The sequence below is a fragment of the Oreochromis niloticus genome, linkage group LG16 (genome assembly GCF_001858045.2).
Source record: "Oreochromis niloticus isolate F11D_XX linkage group LG16, O_niloticus_UMD_NMBU, whole genome shotgun sequence".
Taxonomy (NCBI): Eukaryota; Metazoa; Chordata; class Actinopteri; order Cichliformes; family Cichlidae; genus Oreochromis; species Oreochromis niloticus.
This window is the reverse complement of record NC_031987.2, coordinates 15,845,470-15,869,399: the sequence shown is the minus strand read 5'-3', so window position 1 is coordinate 15,869,399 and position 23,930 is coordinate 15,845,470. Positions and strand designations below refer to the sequence as shown.

General features: G+C 38.8%; 1 protein-coding gene and 1 long non-coding RNA gene across 3 annotated transcripts in view; one reads left to right on the top strand and one right to left on the bottom strand.

The window, feature by feature from the left end:
- Window positions 1–19,700, top strand: part of LOC112844192 (uncharacterized) — a 20,175-nt gene extending 475 nt beyond the window's left edge. The window contains exon 2 of the long non-coding RNA XR_003216909.1: window positions 19,074–19,700. This is a non-coding gene — a long non-coding RNA (uncharacterized LOC112844192). The remainder of the gene's footprint in view (window positions 1–19,073) is intronic.
- Window positions 1,319–23,930, bottom strand: cers6 (ceramide synthase 6). 2 transcript variants are annotated; one of them, XM_025904019.1, is made up of 11 exons: window positions 23,636–23,930; window positions 21,376–21,481; window positions 21,171–21,301; window positions 14,422–14,479; window positions 13,036–13,086; window positions 12,829–12,921; window positions 8,934–9,062; window positions 6,616–6,722; window positions 5,044–5,200; window positions 4,855–4,878; window positions 1,319–2,309 (listed from the first exon to the last, which is right to left on the bottom strand). In XM_025904019.1, the coding sequence occupies exons 2-11, from the start codon at window positions 21,457–21,459 to the stop codon at window positions 2,151–2,153; spliced, it is 993 nt and encodes a 330-aa protein (XP_025759804.1). In that variant the 5' UTR covers window positions 21,460–21,481; window positions 23,636–23,930; the 3' UTR covers window positions 1,319–2,150. The 2 variants fall into 2 exon arrangements, with proteins under 2 accessions (XP_025759804.1, XP_025759803.1); XM_025904018.1 differs by lacking the exon at window positions 23,636–23,930 and adding an exon at window positions 22,463–22,873.

Here is a 23,930-nt window from a genome sequence, read left to right as displayed (position 1 = left end):
GCTGGTCACCTTAAATCACTTCAAGGCCACTTTAAATCGTTCAAATTGTAAATTGTAAATGTTAAATTGTTATTAATCCTATTACCTTGAACTGTATATTTATTTCTCTTCTTATATTTATTGTTTGTCTTTTGCACTGAATGGAACTGGAGCCTCGTCGTCTCGTCTCTCTATATACTGTACTGTATATAGCAGAGATGACAATAAAGTTTAATTTGACCTTGAAATTTCTAATGGAGTATTAGTTGTTTAATGTAAAACCTATTTAGACTGCATTATTTTTCATTATTAGGATTCTGGGGTATTAGATATTGTCCTAGCCCTGGATTTTTTCACTCCATATTTTGTGTTAAATGAGTTCGTTTGGCTGTGCTTCTCGTTTCATTCCTTTCTGGTTTCCTCTGCCTCTGTCATCCTGCTTCTTGGTATTCTTCAAGGCCAGGTATTACCTATTTGTCTTTCAGTTACTATCTGCTTTACTATGAATGCTAGTTTTCTTGTAATATATCTATATCACGACTAAAGCACTTTCTGGATGGATGCAAACTGCATTTCGTTGCCCTGTACCTGTGACATGTGCAATGACAATAAAGTTGAATTCTATTCTATTCTATTCTATTCTATTTCTCTTGTTTTCTTTTGGTTTTGCTTACTGCTTTTCTTTTCCCCATTTCCTAATTTTTACTTTTTGTGCTGGAAACCACTTTGTGTCTGTGAAAAGCACTCTGTAAATAAACTTTACTTAAATACTTACCTATTTTGTGATTGTCTGCCCCATTTATTGGTGGGTCTGTATGTCCTGTATGTGTCCACAGAGGCTTGTCTTTACTTCGTAAAATAATATATTTGTGCTCCATATGTTTGTTTCTCGTGCTTCTGTTTTTACATCTCAATTTTGTTCTTACCTTTTGTATCGAATCTGCACATTATTCAGCTCTAACTACTTAATAACTTCTATCCTTAAAATATGTATTCAAAAGTAACATTTCAATGTGTATTATCTTCTTCTGAGAATCCCAATCAATATTTTTGTTGTTGTGTTGACCTTGTCAACCTCTGTGTCCAGCATTTAGGTTCCTAACCTCACCCTAACACTCCAGCAGATCTACAGTATAGTATAAATTTGAGGCATTTAGCAACCGTGCACAAAGAAGCAATGGGAGGAGGTTGAATGCTGTCTGTGTTACTGAGGTTAATGTGTCTCACAGTAGCCTTTTTTCACAGCAGGCAATTTGAATTGTCACAGTCAAACTGTGTACACTGCAGTTACGAGCCATGCTACCTCCACGATTAAGCTTATTCAACACACTCGCACATATTTGCAATCTTCATGGTTTTTTTGTTTTTTTTTATTGAACTATTCAAACAATTCTTGTGTGCCTCAAAAGAGGACAAATGGCCTTTAATGTAACGCTTACCAGAAATGTACCAGAATAATTAACAAAATGCTTCAACAGGGAATACAGCATCTAGCCATGTCTGATGCACACACATAATACTGTTATTGACATCTCATATACAGTTTGAGTGGAGAATGAATTTGAAAGTGTAAGTGAATGTCACATAACTATCCATTTGTGAGTTGTGGCATATCTTTGGAGGTGTAGCATTAAAAGTAAACCCAGGTCTTTAGCATTTTGCTAATACTCGTTACTGTTACTTGTTCAGGAGTATGTCATCTTTAACACTGACATCAAAGAATGTTGTAGATGTAGAATAAATGTCCAACTACAGTCTGCAAACTTATTTATAAAAAAAAATTATAAATAAATAACATAGAATGACACAAACATAGGAGAAAACACACCCCCAGTATGCCAGACCACTGTATGTTAGAGTAGCATGCTTACACCATAGAGTGAAAGGCTTTCATTCACTGGTTAAACAGAGAGTGGGTTGTATCAATAGGAGTGCTTTGATATTTCACTGAGTGCAGTTTGATGTAACTATATAGATGAGGAGAGTAAACTGTCGAAGGAAATTAGTAAAGAATCAATAACAAAACTGCATTTAGCTAAATCTATCCAGAACTTCCAGACAGGCGATGTTGTTCATGTACCCACCACACACACACTCTCTCACACCCTCTCATACACTCTCACACACAGAAGAATTGATGGTGTCTGTAGCGTGGCTCCACTCTTGTGATATCAGTGCTCGTCGGGATACGGGGCTCCCATCAGGTAGCCGTTGGTGCCGTGATTTTTGTTTGTCCCATTGGTGGCGCTGGTGTGGTGCTTCTGATTTGGCGGTGGGCTGTCATCCTCATCAGAGCTGGACTCGATGTCGCTGCGGTCGTCTTTAGACACCTGCGGAAAAGAAAGGGGCGGCTGGAGATTACATTTTTTTTCCTCATTAAAATTCTTATCTGTTTCATTATCTGAGGCAGCCAAGCATAACGGTATTATAAATGGATTTTGCATGTAAAACGGGAGCTGCCAATCAATATCAGGCAAAAACTAGAAAAAGAAGAAGAAGCTATAACATCTATTCGCAAACATGAAATACGGAGACCTCTGGTTTGATTGCTTGTTTGTCTGTAAAATGTTAAAAAACGATTAAAAAATAGCCACTGTGACTGTTTAACTGTTTCCTTCTAGCAGTCCAAAACACACATTTACCATGCTTATTGCCATATGAATATGATTATCATATCATTTCTCAGATAATCTGCCACACTGATTTAGAGAAAATAAACAAATGGGCACATGTTGGACAGTTTAACTGAAACATGACACGGACAAAGCTGATTTTTTGCTTTTTAAAACAACCTACTTTAATGTTGTGCAGGCTTTTATTCAAAATACACATAGATTCAAATTTAGTCAAGTGCACTGTCATATGAGTTAAACAATTTTCTCTTCTGTTTTTTCCTTCGTAGCAACCTGGAATTTTAAACTCCTGCAGCGCACACCTGCATCACAAAATTTACAGCGATTAAAAAAACTGATTCACAGCGTATTACAATTCATGATTACTGTTTATGAACCAACTGTGATGCTGCGTGTCAGGAAATCTTTTAGCCTCATCCTTTACATAGTTACCTCTGTGCCTGAATATCAACTCTTGGCATGTGGTAGGAAAAGCTGCTGTGCTGGATCTGAGTTTAATGGCAGTACATACTTACTAGAGTTCTTTTCCTCAAGATTCGATAAAATAATTGTGCCTCTTTAAAATGTTTAGAGTGCTCAGGATGTCAAAGGCTGAAATAAGATGGTCTGCTGGCTCATCACATTTTTTTTTAAAATAACAAAATTTTTGATTTTCATTTTTAAAGATGAAAAAATCTATTAATTATTATGAGACATGGTTGTGGACATGAGGAGGATGAGAATACCAGCGAGGTTTACCTTGGTGCTCACACTGACAGTAAACTGGATTTTATTAAAAACACAGAAGCCCTCTACAAGAAAGGTCAAAACCATCTCCTTGAACATCTGCTAGATGGTGCTCAGGATGTTTTATAAGGTTTATAAGTCTGTAGTGGCTGGTGCCATCCTAGGTTTCAGAACGGAGGATGCTTGTCCAAGTTACCAGCAATACTGGACAATCCTTCACACCCCTCTCTCTATCTCAGGCTGGACAGCCACAGGAGCACGTTCAGCAAACGACTCATTCCACCAAGATGCACCACAGGAGATCACTCCTAAAAACTTTTAAAAACTTTAGACTATTTGCCTATACATAGTATTGTTTTAATAAACTTAATTTATCATTGCACTTTGAGTGCCCTATTTTGTCCTCATCATTTTATATTTTACATATTTTTAATAAAGTATTCAGATTTTACAGAGTTTCAATTTTCTGTCTTTTATATGTATATTTTAGGTGAACATCCACAGACTAGCAGCACAACTGCTTAAAAGTAATTCTGAACTTTGACTTTAGAACAGCGTGTAGTGGTGGCAAAGTTAAGAGTTTCCACCAGAGGAGATCTACTGGATAGATTTCAGTGACTAAAGCTGTTCAGATGTATTCAAATATAAGTATTATATTTTAGTAAAGGGAAAAAAATACTGTATTACATTTTAAAAGCCCAAAACTGTAACATTGCCACGTTAAAGCTGAGGCTAACAGGAATGTCATCAGTTTTGTCACTGGTGATAAAGGAAAGCCTTGGACATTTTAACTTTTTGATGCGAGAATCAAGGTGAGCAGCAAATAAAGTAATACAAACGCCAAATCTTTAAAGGCTGGGATTCAAACTGCCGACCTTGCGTTATGTAAAGTGAGAGCTCAACAGCTAAACTGCCAGCACCAATGTATCTGTTGTCGGTCTCAGTTACCTTGGCACAATAGGGACCATGTGCTGTGAAATTTACTGAAAAAGCTTAAAAACCTGATGACACGATGGACGTAATGTCCTTAAAAAGTGATTCAACAGAGGCCTTTCATGCTTCTTAACAATAGAAACACTCGCCAATATGACATGGCAAGGTTTTCAAATCCACTAGAAGATTGTGAACACAGAAAGAGATTCATGTTAAAGTTTAGCTAATTTATTCGAGTGGACGGAAATCGCTAAAACAACACAATTTACTAAGCTCTTCCTACTTCTGGTGCTTTGATGACAATGGCACCAGTTAAAAAGTTAAATGAGTTAAATGACCACCAAACCTAATTGGATTGATTGTCTAGGGAACCCAAATGTCTGTCCACAATTATGAGTCAATCCATTCTGTAGAGGTTCAGATATTTCAGAGGAAGTTGCAAAAGGGTGGTACAGGAAAAGCATGGAGTTTTCCCCCTCAGGGACTGTGAATAGCATGAATAAGAAGCTTTCAGCCAGTAACCACATTAGCTGCAAGAAATATGAGGTCAAACTAAAAGTTGTACAAAATGTCATGTACTTACATGTAACGGATTCCACTTCCCCACCTTGAATGTTGCAGGTTAGCATAGAAAACAGAAAGAGAAAGTCAAAAAACGGCCCCTCAGAACACCACGCACTATTCATAGATGCACTAGCAGCACAGCACCCTAGATACAAAGGTAAGGATTCTGCAAAAGGACTTGAAAGCAGAGCTGGGTTTAGTGACTCACCTTTCCTTTGGAGATGGCTCTGCATGCTGTCTTCACTATGAGGTAGGACCAGAAGGAGTGGAGCAGCTGCAGCATGATCAGAAGCAGGTTGAAGACCCACCAGGATGGGTAGGGCCCTATAATCTCCCAACTCTCAAACAAGGTGGTGTTTAAAATCCTTCCATAGCAACAGAGGGAGACAGAGAAAGTTAACTTGACATAAAGAACTAAAGCACGCCCCCTCATTTGGTGAATTAGGGCGTGTCCTGGGGGCGAGTTCACAAAGCCAAAGACAGAAAGCTCTGCTCCAAACATATTGTTAAAATCCAGGTGTTTCATGAAATGGGAGACAGAAATGTGAGTGTTTTATTTATAGTTCAATATAAGTAGAGCAATAATTTAAAATTTAATTAAAGTTGGCACTGTAAGAAAAAGCAGTGTGCTGCCTAACTTCACATGACACACGATTGAAATTTTAAGGGTCTAAATTTAACCCTGGAACAATTCTTCCAATTCGTTCTGTGAATCATCCTCCAGATACTGAAGCCATGGCAACAGCTTTACAGTAATGACAACTTTACTACGGGTGTGGTGGGGGCTGACTAAAATGTAGCGTATGGGAGCATTATATTACAGTAGGAACAGAGGATGTGGGGGTGCCGGCTAAAAGCTTCTTTCTGGAAAAAAAAGACTTTACTGACAAATATTTCTCAAAGGACTTCTCCAGAAAGCCCCTAATTATCGAAGACAATCTTGATTCTATAAACTCAAAACAGCATTTTTGTGCTGAACAAGAATCGATGGTATCTCAAAGAAAAGCAGACGGCTGCAGCTGCCTGACTGGAAAACTAAATTACGTCTCTCTTCACTTGTGAAAGGTGTGATAACGCTGAGGCTACAGATGACTGTGGAATGACTTCCATGCACATGACTAAAATAAACGTATGGTCTGCAAATATCAGTCAAAAAAGGCAAATAATAACTGCCATTCGCAAAGTTATTGAAGAAATTAATTTAAGCTTTTAGAGAGTAATTAAATCTTTTAAACATTTAATTAATCTTCTCTTCTGTTACAGAAATTTGGATGGATTAACTCCACTTTATAATGCCGAATAAATTAAAGGTAGCAGCGCCACAAAACGATGAAAGCTCTTTTTGAGTGGAAATCACTTTGATGTTTTTAACAATCCCATCAAACTCTAGACACAGTTTTCAAAGATAAACCAATAACCATAATGATCTGCTTTTCATTTACTGATATGTTTGGCTTTCTTTGAGAGGTTAAAGCTGTGGTATCCATAGTAACTATTACTTAGCAACACAAATTCAAAGAGATTCTGTCTGAACTGCAAACTGTTGTGCAGAAAAAAGAAGAAAAACAAAAGCCACTCAGATCTTGATGGCTAAATTTTCAGAGATGAATTGCCAAAATGAGCAGAGCAACTTAGGCATCTGCTTTAAAAAAAAAACAAACTTTGCGCAAGGTGTGTGAGCACATGCATGCAAACGCAAAAGGCTAACACAACTCCACTGAAGCCTGGCTTTAGAAGGATGCTAACTATGGTACACAACAAAGAAGCAAATAACACTCACCAGATGGGGTAAACTCCCAGCCTGGAGCTTATGAAGAGAATAGCAAACATTGCAAATAGCAAGTTGCACAGTATCTGACATTTGGCATAGTTGGCCATCTTGGCAGCCTGGGGTTAAAAAACAAACAGAAATTAATGTAAATAACATTAATAAAAATGGAAAAAACTCGTGTTTCCAGCTTGAATAAAAAAACACTACATTAAAGTCTGTTAAATGTGTGTAGGTTACATCAATGCCGAAAGAGTTGTGTGGGAGGTAAAGCCTGTTTAGCACGTAGTGTAGTCAGATTAGGGTACTACTGTGCAGATAAACATGAAGTCAAACAAAATCCTCATGTTCAACATTTGCGGAAATTAAACAGCCACGTCCCTGGTGACGCTCTCCCATCCCTTCAGCTCTTGCTTGTTGTGGGGTCTACTAAAGGTAGAGATCAGGTGACTGATCACAAGATCAGGTGAGATGAGATGACTGGCAAGGGTATTCTTTATCCTGAAAGGCTCTTTCAGGATGTTTTCACTGGATGCGTGGGGTTGTTGTCTTGCAGAAGAAAGAAATGCCTTCAAACGGGTTTGGATGCATGCACAATGCTCCTGTGTGCCCCTACATTCACCCTTTTAGTTCGGTCAGCAGTAAAAGTATTGATTAATGCTGGCATGCCAGTTCTGCTGACAAATGTAAGCGAGCCATAACTGAAGCACTACAGTGTTTTCTCTGTGCTTGCTCTAGACTTACCTCTTTGAGTGCTTTTGACCTGGTGTGCAGGACTTTTTCTTTAACATAATATTCTTGTCATCCATAGGTCATACCGGGTCATTGCTTTACTCAGGTTTTGTGCCAGGCATTTTTTCTTCTTGTCTTTTACCATTTAAACCAGGTGTTGATTTTGACAAACCAAATATGTTCATTTCTCTTAAAAAACAATGTGGTCCTCTAAACCTAATCCTGCTCTTCATTTAATACTGATGGACACTAGTCAAAACGGGAATTGTCACCAAACTCAGTGAATTTGTACATAAACCATGAAATGAACCACAGTGGTCATGTAATATCCAAGACCTTTATATTTGGGATCTCTGTGGCTACATCTTACCCATACAGTTTTTCATGAATGTCACAACAATTTTGGGCTTTTAATGATATTCTTTGAACTGTTCTTTTCCCAGGGTGGAATGATGGGTGGACCTGGCTTTCAATGGCTTTCCTAAAGCCCCAACCTCAACCCTATTGAAAATGGGTGGACTACGATTAAAAGAAACCCGACCAATTTAAAAGAACTCTACCAGTTTTGCTACAATGATTGGTCAAATATTGGCCCGAATTATGCCTGAAGCTTGTTGATGGCTACCAAAAGTGTTTCGCTGAGATGCATCTTGCTATGGGGACATTTACCCAAATATCAGTGAATAATATATGAATAAGTTTGACCCTGTGTGGATAAGAGAAAATCCAAAATAAATGAAAACTTGTGCACCCAGTTATTGTTTTTTTAACGTCATTAAATATGTATGGTTTACAACATTCCACCCCAGAAAGAAAAGAGATCAAAGAAATAATTAAAAGCCCAAAATTACTACAACAGTCATGCCAATGATGAGTGTATGTAAACTCCAGACAACAACTGTAGTTTTTTCATTCATTCTTTTGACTTTTTAATTTAGTAGCCAGCTTTGTATTGCAAATTGAATGCGCTAAAGAACAAAAACATTTAACTACCACAATACCTTCAGCCTAGACTGTAAAGAGCAACGCAATTTAGATCTAGTCTACACTGTATGGACGAAAGTATTGGACCACACCTCTTCATCTTTGAATTCAGACATTTTCAGTTTCATTGCCACAGGTGTATAAAATCAAGTACCTAGACATGCAGTCTGCCTTTACAAATATTGGTGAAAGAGTGGATCGTTATAAAGACCTCACTGAGTGTGGCACGGTGAGATTTCTTTGCTCTCAGAAGAAATTTCACAAGCACACTCTCAACGATCAACTGTAAATGGCATAATTGCAAAGTGGAAGTGTTCAGGAACAAAGCCACAAAGTGGCTAACGACATAAACTGCTGAGATGCTCAATGCATAAAATTTTCCACTGTTTCACACAAAAACTGTGTACCATTTGTGGCATAGGTTTCTATGGCTGAGCAGCTCCTGTAGGTGTAATGTGTAGGCAGCCCAGTACTTTTGTTCATATAGTATATGCATAGAGTTGTTGTTACATGGTATGGTGTGTTGTTCATACTGTGTAGACTGTGTTTAAATCACTCTACCCACACACCCATCTATCCATCCACAGTGTTTGAGTTTCTCCCCCGATCCTCACCTCTATCAGCACGTCAGCTGCATCGTGGAGACACATGACCAGAGTTCCCACTCGTGCCATGTTGTTCACATAGGAGAATACAATCAGAGAGATTGTTGCCACATGGTGCAGGAACATGATCAGGAAATCCTGGGGAAACAGCATCCAGCAAAATGTCACATAATTATAGGAAGAAGTTTTAAAATGTGACTGCATGCTGCACATATTACAATTTATGCAAACAAAAATAGCAAACACACCCCCAGTGCCCAAGCATTTATCAACACTTTCTGCAGTAGTGGGTTTTAAAAAAAACCCCAACTAGATCTTCACACATCCTACTATCTCAGGCACAGCTGTGTCTCAAAAAGGGAAGATCCCACTGAGAAAACAGTTTGCAAGATCTTCCTTTTTACAGTGTGGTGTAGTGTTGGTGGAACGGGGCCCTGTGTGCTTCTTTATCTTCCTTAAACATATCAGGGCTGCAGTTTTAAAACATTTAAGTGTTGAATGAAATTTTAGAGTTGAAAGTGAGCTAAAAGCTATGTTTCTTCAATACAATCCCTGCTGCAACTACACAACTAATGATATTGGTATGAGCCGTTAGGTTTTCTAGCTTTGAATAGAGCTCCAGATGACTAAGGGGCTGGGCCGGGGACAAGGGGAGCATTCCTCTAACAAATCTTTAGCTACTGAATCATCCGAGGATGGCAGCTTAAAGCACCCAGAACCAGTCCAAAGTGGCAAGTGAATGAGGAGAGAAGATGAGCAGGAAGAGTAATGATGCAAGATAGAGAGTGAAAGCAAGGCAAGAGTGTGCAGGGGGAACATACTGAAATTGGCAGGGGATGCAGAGGACCTCCTCAGCGTAGTGCTGTGCATGAAAAAAACTGAAAGGAGAAACAAAAACAGACAACATGCCAACAGTCAACAAAGAGATGACAGAGTGAAGGCATACACAGCATGGCATCGTGAGGGCTGCTGCTGCTTGCTGCTGTGGGTGCAGTGAGCGGAGTGTGTTTGAATAGAGGGCAGAGCTGGGATGGAGTGGAGACAGGAGTACGATCATGGCTGGAAGGCATGCAAATTGATGCTTAATGAGCCAAAAGTGTGGCCATTTTCATAAAAAAAAGATGAAGTGGGATGAAGATGATTGAATGCTTCCATGGACTGACTTTCAGCTTAGACACAGACCAAGTTGGTTCTTTAAAAGAATGCACAGAGGAGAATAAAGGGATTGTTTGCTATTATCTTTTACTTTGTTTCCTGTTGTACAAATAAAGTTACAGTGACTGATATATACAAGTTTTAAATCAGTCAGCATACATGCATTCACGCCCTATAAGCCCAAACCAATTTCTGATCGCTTTAATCGCTCTATTTCAGACAGTTTTTTCTACTGATGAATCTATATGATATCAAAGAGAGGAGCTATACACACTCCTCCTGTTTATGCTAGCCAATCAGAACAAAGAAAAAAGTTGGCTTAAATGTAGCTCCACAGACATATCAGCTAAAATGGCTCATTTCAGACAATGGGTGAACTGAGGGTGTGCGCTATAATCCAGGAGAAGGATTATTTTGAAGAGCAAAGATTGCTATCAGCTTTAGTAGAGTTAAGTCTAGAAATATGGAGCTGGAAATGAGCATAGATACACTTTAATAGACCTGAATATTTGTGAAAGCAGATTTTACATTTAACAGGTGAATACAAAACATAGACAAGACATTTACTATACATACTTGTCATATGACCTGTGCGCTGATGTGAATTATTTTTCAACATTTAATGTGAACTGAATATAAAACTAGAGCATTTGAACAGGACAGGAGCATTAAAAACAGACTGCAGTCCATTTAGGTGAGCTGCCTCCAGAGTCCTGGTGCTGTGCATGAAGTTTCACTGTTGTAGCTGCGCGACCTGTGCCAGAAACCTGATTTGTTCTATGTACGTGCAAAAACCTTTCACAATAAAACCACTAGACATATGCTCTGTGTGACTGCAGTAATCTCAGAGTAGTATATAGAAGTGTATTGAAGCTGGTTCTAGGGTTTAACCAAAAACTTGGTCCTAATAGTTAAACAGAAAATTGAATGTCATCCTTTTTGTGTTTTTGTGAACAGTGCTAAAATATAAGACGCTAATAAGATAAAGGATTATATATTTACCTACTGAGTACACACACTTGATAAACATAAAAGCTGGTAAAAAAAACTGCTTTAGCTGAGTAAAATAATAGTTTGAGAGAACCTAAATTAGCTTACGCATTTATTTTACATATAAACTATAAGATATATTTGTTATGATTTTATATAAATCATAACAAATATAAATTTATTAATTTGTGTACAAGAAAGTCCACCGCAATAGAATAAGTCAACCTCGACAATATGAGAAAAAAAGACTTATTTACCTGCTTGCAGATAAGCAAAATATATAGCCTATTTTTTAATAGAACAGTGTTTTTAATAATATACGGATTTTCGGTTATGGTGATTTATTGCAACACTGGGAAGAAAAAGATTCCTTTTTAACTAATGTCTCGACTGCCAGTAGGTGCATATATCTCAGCTATTCTTAATAAATCACTTCTGTTGTATGAAGTCGAAATGCCGACTCTATTACACTGTTATTATCATCAGGATAAATGTATGTCTCACATAAGTATTCATGTGCCTTAACTTGAAACACATCAACACAAATCATTTTGTCAAATGTGACACATTATACCCTCAGTGGCCACTTTGTTAGGTACACCTGTTCAACTACTCGTTAATGTAACTATCTAATTAGCCAATCACATGGCAGCAACTCAATGCATTTAAGCGTGATTTTGAACACTGGATAGTTGTGGGTACCAGACACGCTGGACAGAGGATTTGAGAAAATGCTGACTTGCTGGGATTGCGCCACACAGTCATCTAAAGGTCAGAGGAAAATGACCAGACAGCTTCAAGCTGATAGGAAGGCAAAAGTAACTCAAATAACCACTGGCTACAACCAGAATACAGAAGGCCACGTCTGAACATGTGACACGTTGGACCTTGATTCAGATGGGCTACAGCAGCAGAAGACCACACTGGGTTCCTCTTCTGTCAGCTAAGAATAGGAGACAACTCACACGGCCTCACCAAAATTACTTCCTGCTAGAACATTTGGACTGTAGGGTCAAGATTTGGCATAATCAACATGAAAGCATGGATCAGTCCTGCATTGTATTTATGATTCAGACTGCTTGTGGTGGAGCTGTAATGGTGTGGGGGAGTTCACTGTACTTAAATGGCCTCCACAGTCACTGGATCTCAATCCAATAGAGCATCTTTGGAATGTAGTGGAATGGGATATTCACATGAATGAATGTGCAGCTGACAAACCTGCGGCAACTGTGCGATGCTGTCATGTCATTATCGACCAAACTCTCTGAGGAACGTTTCCAGCATGTTGCTGAATCTATGCCAAGAAGACTTAAGGCAGCACTGAAGCAAAAGGAGGTCCAACCGGGTACTAGGAAGGTGTACCTAATAAAGTCACCTTTGACTGTAAGTTCAGTCATTGGCTGAAGGGGTTATTTAAATGTAGTTTATCAAAGGAAAAGCAACTTTCAGCTAGGGAAAATGAGAGGAAAGTTTTTGTAAACTAGTTAGAATAAAGTGTTTAGGCTTCGTGTTAAAGTTGAGTTAATTTATACAGTGATAATACAATCAAACTGATTAAAACAGACTAAACATCAATCACAAAAGGATCGGGATGTCTTTTCTGTGATAGTGCTACTTACAATTGCATAAGAACAACACGTTTTTCTTAAATAAGTAAGTAAATAACCTTGTTCTCTTTTCCCTTCTAACAAACAAATGATGATTTGTGCCACTGGACATGCATGATGTGTGTTTTTTTATGACATGTGCTCATAATTACCTTCCTCCTGATGTCTGTGAATTGGGAAAATAGCAACGACAGATAGAAAGACAGCTCCAGTATATAGTAATAATGGATGTCCACAGTCAGTGGCTGCATAAACACACAAAGCAACAGAGTTAAACTAAATATTTGATAGGTAGTAAATCCAGGAATGCTGTAACATGATCGCAAAGGATGGGTAAACATTGCAGAGTAAATGTTTACCTGGTAAGGGTAGTTGTACCAGCACTCTTTAGTGTTCCATAACCATGGAGTCTACAGGAGATGAGAATAGTATGTTTATACCTTAGACAAATAAAATCACACAATATAATAAAAAATATTATTAAACTTTGACTGACTTGTTGAGGGGCAATGACAGCAGTAATTCTTTGGCTTATATAAAACTCAATAAATGCTAGATTGCTATGTTCTGCTCATAAATGAAGCTGGACCACCATAAGACAAAAATCTCGAGTAGTGACGTAAAGATGAGAAGAGTGATGGCAACTGAGATGCTAAAAAAATGTGTTATAAGCAAACAGTGACCCATCACTGGGGCTGAGTTTACGTCTCCTGCACTCCTCTCCAGACCTGCTCTATTAATAAATCCCGCAGAGGCTGGAGCCTGCAGCAGCGGCTGCCAGGGACTTAACTATTTTCACAAAGTGCTTCGTCATGCAACTTGTGTCTGTGAGAGATTTTTCCTACTCTGTCTCAGCCACTGCTGTGATTGTGTTAATATACGGACTTTCATGAATTTATGCATGAACTCTATTAAACCTATCTCGGCCACATATTTCAGTCAAATTTGCTTAACTGGCTTGTTACCATAAATGTATGAACTCTACGAAGTGTGGCTTATTGATGTCGCTCCTTTAGTGTCTGCTGGAATTTCAGGCTTTTTAAAGAGGAAAAGCCGTTTCAACTGGAAGCACTGGGAAGCCCCTAAACTATACATAGTAGGCTTAGGGCACCACATACGTGCATACATGTTCATGAAGGTAAAAATATCTTTTAACAGGACATGAAAAATGGTCAATATGAATACTATCATTACACAGGTATACTTTTAGATATGGTAACCCTAAAAGTTAAGCTAAACATCTGATTAAATGGTGCATATATGTCAAAAAAGGGGCATTTTAAAAAAGCCATGCTTTATTGATAACACACTTAAAGTACTCACCTTAGGAAAAGCCACAATTTCCAACAATGACAAAGTCACTTAATTAATTAAATAGCTGTGATGACCACTTTAAATGTCATCATCTCAGTTATTTCATGTCCTTGTTTTTGTACTAGTAGTTGGCCCTTCTTACACGGGATAACACGACACACAACACAAGCACATTTGAAAATTGGCTTCCAGCTGTTAAAAACTACATGTCACTATAGTAACACAGAAACCCCCCCTGACTGATTAGAGGCCATTTTTATTCCTCTGCTGCCTTCCCTTTTCCTTTTTTTGTCTTTATAAAATTAGTCACTTTAATTCAATTTGATCATGTACCGTTATACTTTAAGTGGTTTAGAAAATAGCTTCACATCTCACAGATCCATATTAAATCCAGCTCCTGTTACAGAAACTCTTCTTTAAGTAAAACTTACCTTTTTAAGGAAACGTACTCCGTAGGTAAATATGTATAAGTAGAATGTAAATCTCCACCTGAAACAAATAAAAACATCATGACTATAGACTCATCTGACCACAAAAATCTAGATATTTTTGTGATCTTTAGTTTTTCTTTTGGGGGTGTAACCTTAAAAAATGTGTTTAACAGCAGTGGATTTCAGTTTTGGTCTAGTCTGGAGCAACACTAGTATTAAAGACAGCCTCCTCTAGCTCTGCAGTGCACACATATTTGCAGTTGTTTATATTTATCTTTTTTTTCCCACATTGATTTCTGTTTTCTACAGAATCCAAACAAAACACATTCTGAGACCATTTTGAGGAGAATAATGACCTGCATCCCAACATGTTTTCCAGAATCTGATGTAATACCACTCGTGCTGTATGCTGTTTATTTTGTTTAATCCCTTGGTGCAACACACTGTGGCACACAATGTGGCTGCTATGCCTATAATTAGGAACTGGAAGTGGTGTAAGGTCTTCTTATTCAACTCTGCAGTCTAGGGCAAATCGATGAAAATAAGACGTCACTGACTTCCCTTGTGAGGTCTGGAGGGGGAAAAAAAACACTCACTCTGTCCATTCCCAACCCTTCTCTGCTTTATGTAACCCTGCACATAAATTACAGTAACCACAGCTACACAATGATCGGGAAAGTCATCACGAGGTCTGACTCCGAGCTTACAAGAAGGAAACTCAGCTGACACATCAGTGATCAAAGATGTGCTTATAAAATACATCCTACTTATCCCAGTCATCAATTGGGAGGAATGATTCAAGATTGGCCCCTTAGCAAGCCCCCTAATTGGTCCAATGCAGCTTCCATAGTTGTGCAAGCTACATTACACCAGTTATTTCATTTGTGTCTCTAAATGGAGACAAATTAACCCACAAGGAGAAACAGTGATGACTTCATTAAATATTTAAATCCTCTGAGATGTCACTGTTATCTTACAGTATCCTTTTTAATGCATCTCCACACACCAAACAGGTGACAGATGGACAGAGATTTCCACAGTTCTTTTAGAACAGCAGTAATATTTGCAGTGGTTAACTTAAATAAATAAAAAAAGTAAGGCAAAAGCTGGCAAATGGATTGAGATTGATACAGAGTATTTCTAGTATTTCTTGACTTTTTACACCACAATTTACATTCACAAAGTGCTTTATTCTAGATATACAGATCTCTTATCTGTTACACACACTTACGCACATGTATGGTTGAACTTTCACCCTCATATGAACTAGACTGACTCACTCATCTTCTAAGTTAGTAGAAAACCTCTTGAGCCCAATAGACAGTGAGTCTAATAACACAAACACTAGTTATTGTACTCAGCTGATTACTATAAGTTGCTATAGATGCCTGAGTGTAAAGGTATGTCTCTGCATTTTTAGATTGCATAAACTCTTTTGAATACAGTTGTATAACTCCACGAATCGAACCAGAGGAACAAAGCAGAGCTTGACTTCTATGACACGGAAAAAAAGCATCCACTGACGGCTGTGACAGACGTTGTGGATCCTGTCATGTGAAACAAGCATTTGCATACTTTAAAGGTTGCGCGGTGTGGTTGTTTCAACAATGACCTCAAATCAAACACCTTTTGACAGCTGCAGGCCCTGAAACTCCATGAATGTAGACATTACATAAACGCTCAAAAAAAGAGAACAAGGTAAATCCATATCGGCTCCTCTGTGCAGGAACACGCAGCAGAGCCGCTCCTTTGACGTGGATGCGAGCTGTTACTCGCGATGAATACTAGAGGAATTATTACCACATTGACATGCTGCTTGTGGAAGCCATCATTAACTGCTTTTTGTGTCTGATCAACAGTATTGTAAGAGCAAATCAGCTGGACGAGTCTACCTGAAACACAGTAAAGACTGTTGCATGGCAACTGGTTGATGAAGCCTGCAAGAGTCTTTTACAAGTGCTACTGAATCACTGCTATATATGTGAAATCACAATGACTCACAAATGCTTCCTTTGAATAGTTTTTTTTCCCTGTCGTCAGGCACCGATTGAGTTTTGTCATTATGAGTTACACTTTTTCAAATTGATGATGACAGTTGAGCAAACTGGCACTTTTTTAAATTTAATTATCTAAGAGCTGCTGTGTGTTTGGTGCACTCGATGGAAAAGCTATGAGCCAATTATACTTTTAACTAAACAATACCGTGTATCAGCTGTGGTTAATAGGATTATTTTTATGCAAATTTAGGCATACAAACTATAGTTCATACAACACATATGCTTAAGGTAATGCTCGGATACAAACACCGTCTTTTTATAAGTGCTTAATCACGCTTTAATAAATTGGGGTTTTTTATACGTATGATGAAAGGCTGGATTTCAAATTTAGACAGCTCAACTAATCACGGTGAGTTCAAATGTACCTGTTTAGACAGGACATTGCTTGAGGGAGGAAATAATTGCAGGGGTGACTTTGATTTGATTAAAAACTCAGTAATGAGGCTGCTTTTATTCTGAAGGTAGCGCCTAGTGTTGGAATAAAATCATAAAAAGCAGATCGTACTGGCTCATTTAATTTACCTTTGTCACTTTTCCAGGTGGGAAGCCTGAGCACCAGCTGGCTGCAATTGTCTGCATTCATACTGTTCAACATAACAATTAGGCATGAGTCTCCAGCTTTATCAAAACTCACCAGACAGGAAGCTTTGTCCCCTCATTGCAGTTAGATCAGCAGTAACAGCTCTGATATTCTTCAGGTATTAATAGGTGCCCCTCCTACCTATGTATATTTGTCTACTTTGGTTTAATTACATAGACACGATTTTAAAAATTACTGAAAAGTAAAAGCTTGTTAAGTGCCAGTTTGTTTTAACGTGGTGCTGGAACATGGCGAGCAGTCTGAGGGATAACGTGTGTAGCCGTCTTCTTTGATATGCACATGTAAATGACCCATTTCTCAGCTGCCCTAAAAGCATCTGTTGAGCACAATCATAGTTATTACTTGTCAGCTTGGAGTCTGGCAAACTGCTTCTGAAGTGTATGAGAATAACACACCTACGTGTTGTTAGAGGGAAAGCAGTAATGAGGATGCTGGTAGTCTCAGCTGCTGATAATGGTATATTTCTGGAGAGTTTAAATGCATCAATTCATTTTCGATAATATACTTTTAATCCAATTAAAAGTGAAATATTATTGATATTTTTAGATGTAAATTGGACAGTCTTGGAGTTGATTCTTTTCTTATTACTTTGATTTATTTGGTTTTGATCTTGCTTTAATATGCTTTACCTTTAATTCATTTATTTGCAATTATATTGGTGCGGTCATTATGTTTTGCATCTCTCTCTCTCTCTCTCTGAGTTCTGGTTTCAATGTGCACTCAGTGCATGTATTCTTGCACGTTTGTATTGTTTATCCATCTGAAAATGATTTTGGTTAATTCCTCATCTAACAGTTTTTAAACTGTTAGATGAGAAAAGCCCCGGTTTGCTTCCAGGAACTGTCAGGAAGGGCATCTGGTGTCAAAACTCAGCCAAATCGAACCCCTCGTGAAATCGAACCCCTCGTGAAAGTAGCTTTAGATGAGGCATCGTCACCAATAATACCCACATGAAAATGAACTGAAAACACAGACTGTATAGAAAAGATGGATGTCCTTTGCTGAAACTGCATTTTCAGTTAAAGACACAGCTATCTGAAACCCCTAAAAGCAGAGCTGGATTTTAAAACTTTCTCTACAATAGTCAAAAACTAGAGAGAACTGCAATAACGACCTCAGCTTGCCATTTCTGCACATGAAATCAGAATACAGATGCTCATGTGATTTGCTTTCTTTTGTATTTTGCTTTAGGGAGTTGCTTTTTTGTAGTATTTGAAATAATAGCATGCAATCTTAAGGGATGCTTGAACCATTAAGGTATCAATCAAGGGACTGCTGTTGAAAATTCGGTTTGGCTGATATCCAGATTCTGCCTTTGGAACATGTTTTGAAATGCTGACTTTAAGTAGTCTGACTACATTTCTATGTAATTTTGTTGCATAAGCACAATGTAAAAAGTTGAATTTAATTGGATGTGTTCAAATGACATTAACTTGGCTGGTATACATTCAATTTAAACCAAGCATATTTTCCTCAATGATTAATTATTTGAATAAGTAAACCTTTGAGTTTATATATTTCAGATGTATTTTAATCAAAAATAATGCTTCATGTTTACGAGGGCAAACAATCCTTTATTACTTGTCCTTTAGTAAAATAAGAAAAGATGAGATTTAAATTCAAATATTTGAATTTAATTTGGAAGAACATGTTTGTGCTTTGCTTCTGTTTTTAGTTTCTGTGCTGAGATGAAAAAACTGCATCCCTATCTACCTCCTGATAGGAATTTGTGTATTTCCAAAGAATACTCCCTGAATTATCCACTTCAATTGGTTGTAATATGGAAAACAAACAAAAAAAATTACTTGGATTTAGTAGCAGTCTTTTTAATTATGCATCAAATATTAAGGGACACCTGAGATAGATAATATAAGGTTAAAAATCATCATTATTTTATAATATTAACTCTAGTTGCAGACATTCTATGCCACTGTCTTTAAAACAAAGGAAAAAAGTGGGAATTGTATTCTTTATGATAATTTCTTTGTTCTCAGTGAAAGCAACGATGAAGAACAATGGAGGAAGATGAGATCAGACAACTGGAGCTGTTGAGCACATCAAAGCGAGCTCCTGCCTCAGCCTGTAACGACCAAGAACTGAAAAGAGGAAGGGCTCTACTCCCCAAGTACACTGGAAAATCTTAATTTACTGTGAAGCCTCTTAGTCAGAGTGAGTTTTCATTTGTTTCTGGATTTTGTTGCTTTCTATATAAACAAAGTTATTGCAGGTTTGCTGCTAAGAAAAAAAAATTAGTACACTTGCACTTGACTGGATGACTTTTTTCTCTCTTTTTTTGCAGTCTGTCTGGGTAACAATAGCTGGGAGACAAAGTCCATGCAGAGCCTTCATTATTTTCAGACCAAATGCGTCTACTACATGCTCCCAGTCTGCATAATGAAAAGAACAGACACCAAATCAGCCATCATGACAACTGAGAGACAAAGAATCCTATCAGTCTGCAACAGCTGTGCATGAGGGCCTAATTAGAGCACAATCACTGCTAGAAGGACTGAAGCCAGCCCGTTTGGAGGACTGCACTGTGGGCAACTGAGACTCACAACCTGGACAAACTATTGCAAAGCCCCGTGTTGTCTGCTATCAATTATGCTGAGTGCAGATAACAGCTTCGGCACGGGTGTTGCTTTGAACGAACGAATGCCAGCAAAGCATGTACAAAAAGCCCTTACATATTTCATAGAGGCACAAATCGAATCTTTCTTTTCAAATTTTTTTAGTTTTATTTTTTTGTTCAGATTCGTCTTTGAGCTTGTAACAAGAGTCCAGTAGTCTAATCAGCTGACAGTGGTCTCCTGAGTGAACAGCAGCCTCAGGCAGATCAGAAGATGTGAGGCTCCCTGTGTCTCAAACTGCCAGATTTGCTCTACCGGTGTCAGACATGACTCTGCTCTGACAGCGACACTCGCTCGTTGGCCTTTAACATCACACGCCAAGTAACTACAATTTCCCTGATGGCAAATGCTTTACTGCAGATTAGCCAGTTCTCTATTACAGACTGAGTGGGTTTGCTGGTTCGCACTGGGACTATTATCCAACAGCAGCACCAGCATTTATGTTGCAATCTTCATAAGCCGTGTAAGACACAGCACTGCCTAACCAAAACTGAAGCAGCCCTCTTATAAGCTTTTAAAGGACCACACCAGCATTTCTGCTTCGATTTGACCACAAAGCTTAAATAAATGATCGCTGATTGATTATCAGTTGAAGACTCAACATAACACTAACTGGAAGAGAGGGAAATTTAACATAATATATCGCCTCAGCTCAATTTAACATCAATTCAGCTCTTGAGAAAGAGCCTCCCTCTCATCTTAGCAGGATCCCAATTTAAGATCTTAAAATGTTCTTTTCTTCCCTCACTGTTCTAGTCTTGATTTATTTGAAATAATTACTCCATGAGATGACAGTGAGATCCAAAAGAAAGGCTGATTGGCTTACAACTTGAACAGTATCAGGAGTTTATCTTAAATTCAATTAAATCCAAATCTCGTCTCCTATCTTGTGCTATGCTTGTCCTATTAATTCTCAAATTGGACAGGACAATTTTGTTTCAGATTGAGTTATTATTTTGGCTCTCTGCTGTCCTCTGTGTCATTTTCTCAAATGTCACAATTTGCTCCATAAATTAAATATCTTTAAGTTTGACGTTGATGGTCAAAGGAAAAAAAAAAAAAAACTCCAGCAAGGTGAAGATTTTAATGAGCATCTTTCACTACAGCCCTCAAATTTCCCCTTTACATTCCTGCCTCCATTTCCCTAATTTGTTTTTTATGAGTATGTGCACCCACACAATTTACCTTCCGTTTCACACAGTATGAAAATGAACTTGCAGAGACATGAAACAAGCTCGATTTATAAAATCATTAACCATGCCTGCTTTTACTGCTGTCACAGATGTGTTGTTGATAAGTGGTAAAACAGCGCAGCCGATTCAAATGACTACACTCACAACAACTGTGACCAAAAGTTAAGCACCAGTGCACAAACTCTGATGTTTACAGAGAAAAAGAAACGTGCAGAGGAAACATGGCGTGCAGCTAAGTGAGGAATGTCTTGATTATAGTTTGTCTTACATGCTCTCACAGAATCTGGCGAGAGTGCTGGGCTTCTCTTGGTTGCGTCGTTGTCTGAACCAGCGCTGGATGGTCCGCACATCCCAGTCGAGCTGCTTGGAGAGACCCTCCAGCCTCTTCTCATCTGGGTGCTGTCAAGGTGTAGTTCAGTTATTAAGCTATAACTGAATGATAATGAGAGAAAAAAAATGAAAACGTGGACAACCTTGGTTATAGCAGTGAAGACCTTCTCCAGGATGGCATTGGGTTGTGCTTTTTGCGGCCCGTTAGTCTGGATCTTCAGGCCCATGGCACATGGTCTGGCAATAAACCTGCAAAAACCAGATCATGACACCATTTACATATTAAAGGACTCAGTCTCTTTTCTTTTATTCTTTAAATTAAGGACACTGGAGCAGTGATGCATACTCTTTCTCTGCAGGTGCTGAATAACAGTGTACTGTAAAGATCTTTTGACCACAAACGGTTGAACACAGAGGGGAAAAAACACGTATGCGTTGAACTGCTGAAGTGTAGTATCCACGTAGTATTTATGAAGAAACATTAAATGACACCAGAGTGTGACTTGTTAGTCAAGATGTGGTGAGGAAGTACACAAGAGTTGACAGTCAGTTGCTAAAGTTAACACGTGGCTGTCTACATGGACAAAAATAATCATACTAATACTAATATTAAAAACTCCGCTTACACAGACGTATATTTCATGAATGAAACACCAGCAAGTCAAACATCATCGGATCATTTTAACTTTGTTACTGAGCGTAAATGAGGGCTTAGTGTGAAAATGTAAGGCCTCACTCACTACTTTGTAAAGAAACTCTCATGACAAGCATTGCTGTGATGAGACCATCGTGGTTTAACTGTCAGACACATGATGATGCAACATGCAAAACATCACAAATGGAGCAGTGAAAAAAACCAAAACACAACCCCCCACCGATAAGATAGGTTAAAGGAACCGGTTTTTAGAACGATGGTTTGCAGAAATTATGGTTTGGGCTAAGAGGACGGTGAGTGGATTGGCCAGGTATGGTAACTTGGCTGCACAGCGTGTGCATGTGTGTGTGCCTCGACAGATGCATCAAATGCAGACAGCGCGTAACGCTGCGGCCCTGCAGAAAGAAAGATGATCACCCTAGTGATTTGTGGGCTAACCAGACAAGATGCCATTGTTTAGGTACCAGACTGACACACATGGACAGCGGGGTGTGCTGCATCGTTCGCCGGAATATTTCGACAATAGAAGACCGTATCACAGCCACCTGGATTAACGCATGTGCGCGTCGACCCACCTTTCGAAAACCAGTCGTATCATAAAGATGCAGAATGCTAAAGGACAAGCCAGATAGAGATCCTCGGCTTGCGGAAACGTTGCTTCATCTGTGTTTTTTAAGTCAGCCCAGGTTACATTGTGAGGGAGCCAGAATCTCTCATTCCAAAACCACGCCAGAATACCGGCCATCTCCCTGCAGCAGACACTGTGACCGGGTCGAAAGAGAAACGATGGCCCGCTGTATCTAGGAGGTCTCTCAGATGCGATCTGACGGCACAGGCTCTGCTGATGATGAGATATCCGTGTGCGATCGCCGTCCGTCCGTTTCCCCTCAGCTATTCCAGTGTAGGGAAGTAGACTCAATCAGCTCCTCTGCAACTGATTGGTGCGCTGACATGTCATGCAAAACAGTCAGCGCACATGCCGGGGCTATACCACGGCGTCATCAAGGTAAAGCACTGGGGTAACACTCAGCCTAACACAGTATAGCTGAGTCCCCTTTCATAAAATACAGAATGGCGTTTGTTTTATTTATACTCCTGTTTTATAGGTGTGATGCTTTTATTGTTGGAGAATCCTGTAGTAACCTGCCGACCTGGTGAGGACTCATCTTCAGATACTGAAGATACAGATTATTACTGTCAAACTCAAGCTGATCTTTAATGACTTTTAGAAAGAAAAAAAGATAATAAATATGGACACAGTGGAGCACGCTCCACCGTTTACCGCTGTGCTTGGCAAACTCTGCCACCTACTGACAGATTTCATGTAGTAACCCTGATCCCACCCCCCATAACAAAAAAGGAAAAAAGAAAAAAACGTAAGGCCAAAAAGCCAAACACATATTTAAAGCAAATTCAATTTTGGTGGTCAATCATCCGAAGCAAAGATAGTGGACAGAAGTAAAGAAGAGAGTGCAAGCAAGGTTGAGTGGTTGGAGATGAGCATCACAATGAGAGCAGCAAAAGTGAAATGGGGAATTTACAAGATGGTAGTGAGACTTTCTTTGATGTATGGTTTGGAGATGGAGACCAACAGGAGCTGGAGGTTTTGAAGATGCTAAGATTTTTTGTTGGGGGTGACCAACAAAAATTACCTATGATTTAGAGACAAAGACAGAGAAGCAAGGCTGAAATGGTTTGGACATGTGCTGAGGAGGGATAGTGGGTAAAAAATTAAAAAGAAAAATTACCATTACATATGTTAGAACAGCTTTGAATTGCTTTTGAGTGAGAAGTGGATCCACGCCCTCCCAGCAAAGTGTCTCCACAGCATTTAAGAGCCATCAGATCCTGTCTGGGGCCAGATCAATCTAATAGGGCACCTTTGGGGTGTGGTGGAAGAGAAGATTCACATCATGGATGTGCAGCCAACAAGTCTGCAGCAACTGTGTGATGCTATCATCTCAAGATGGACTACAGTCTATTTCCAGCACCTTGCTGAATACATGCCCCACGAAGAATTAAAGCAGTTCTGAAGGCAAAAGT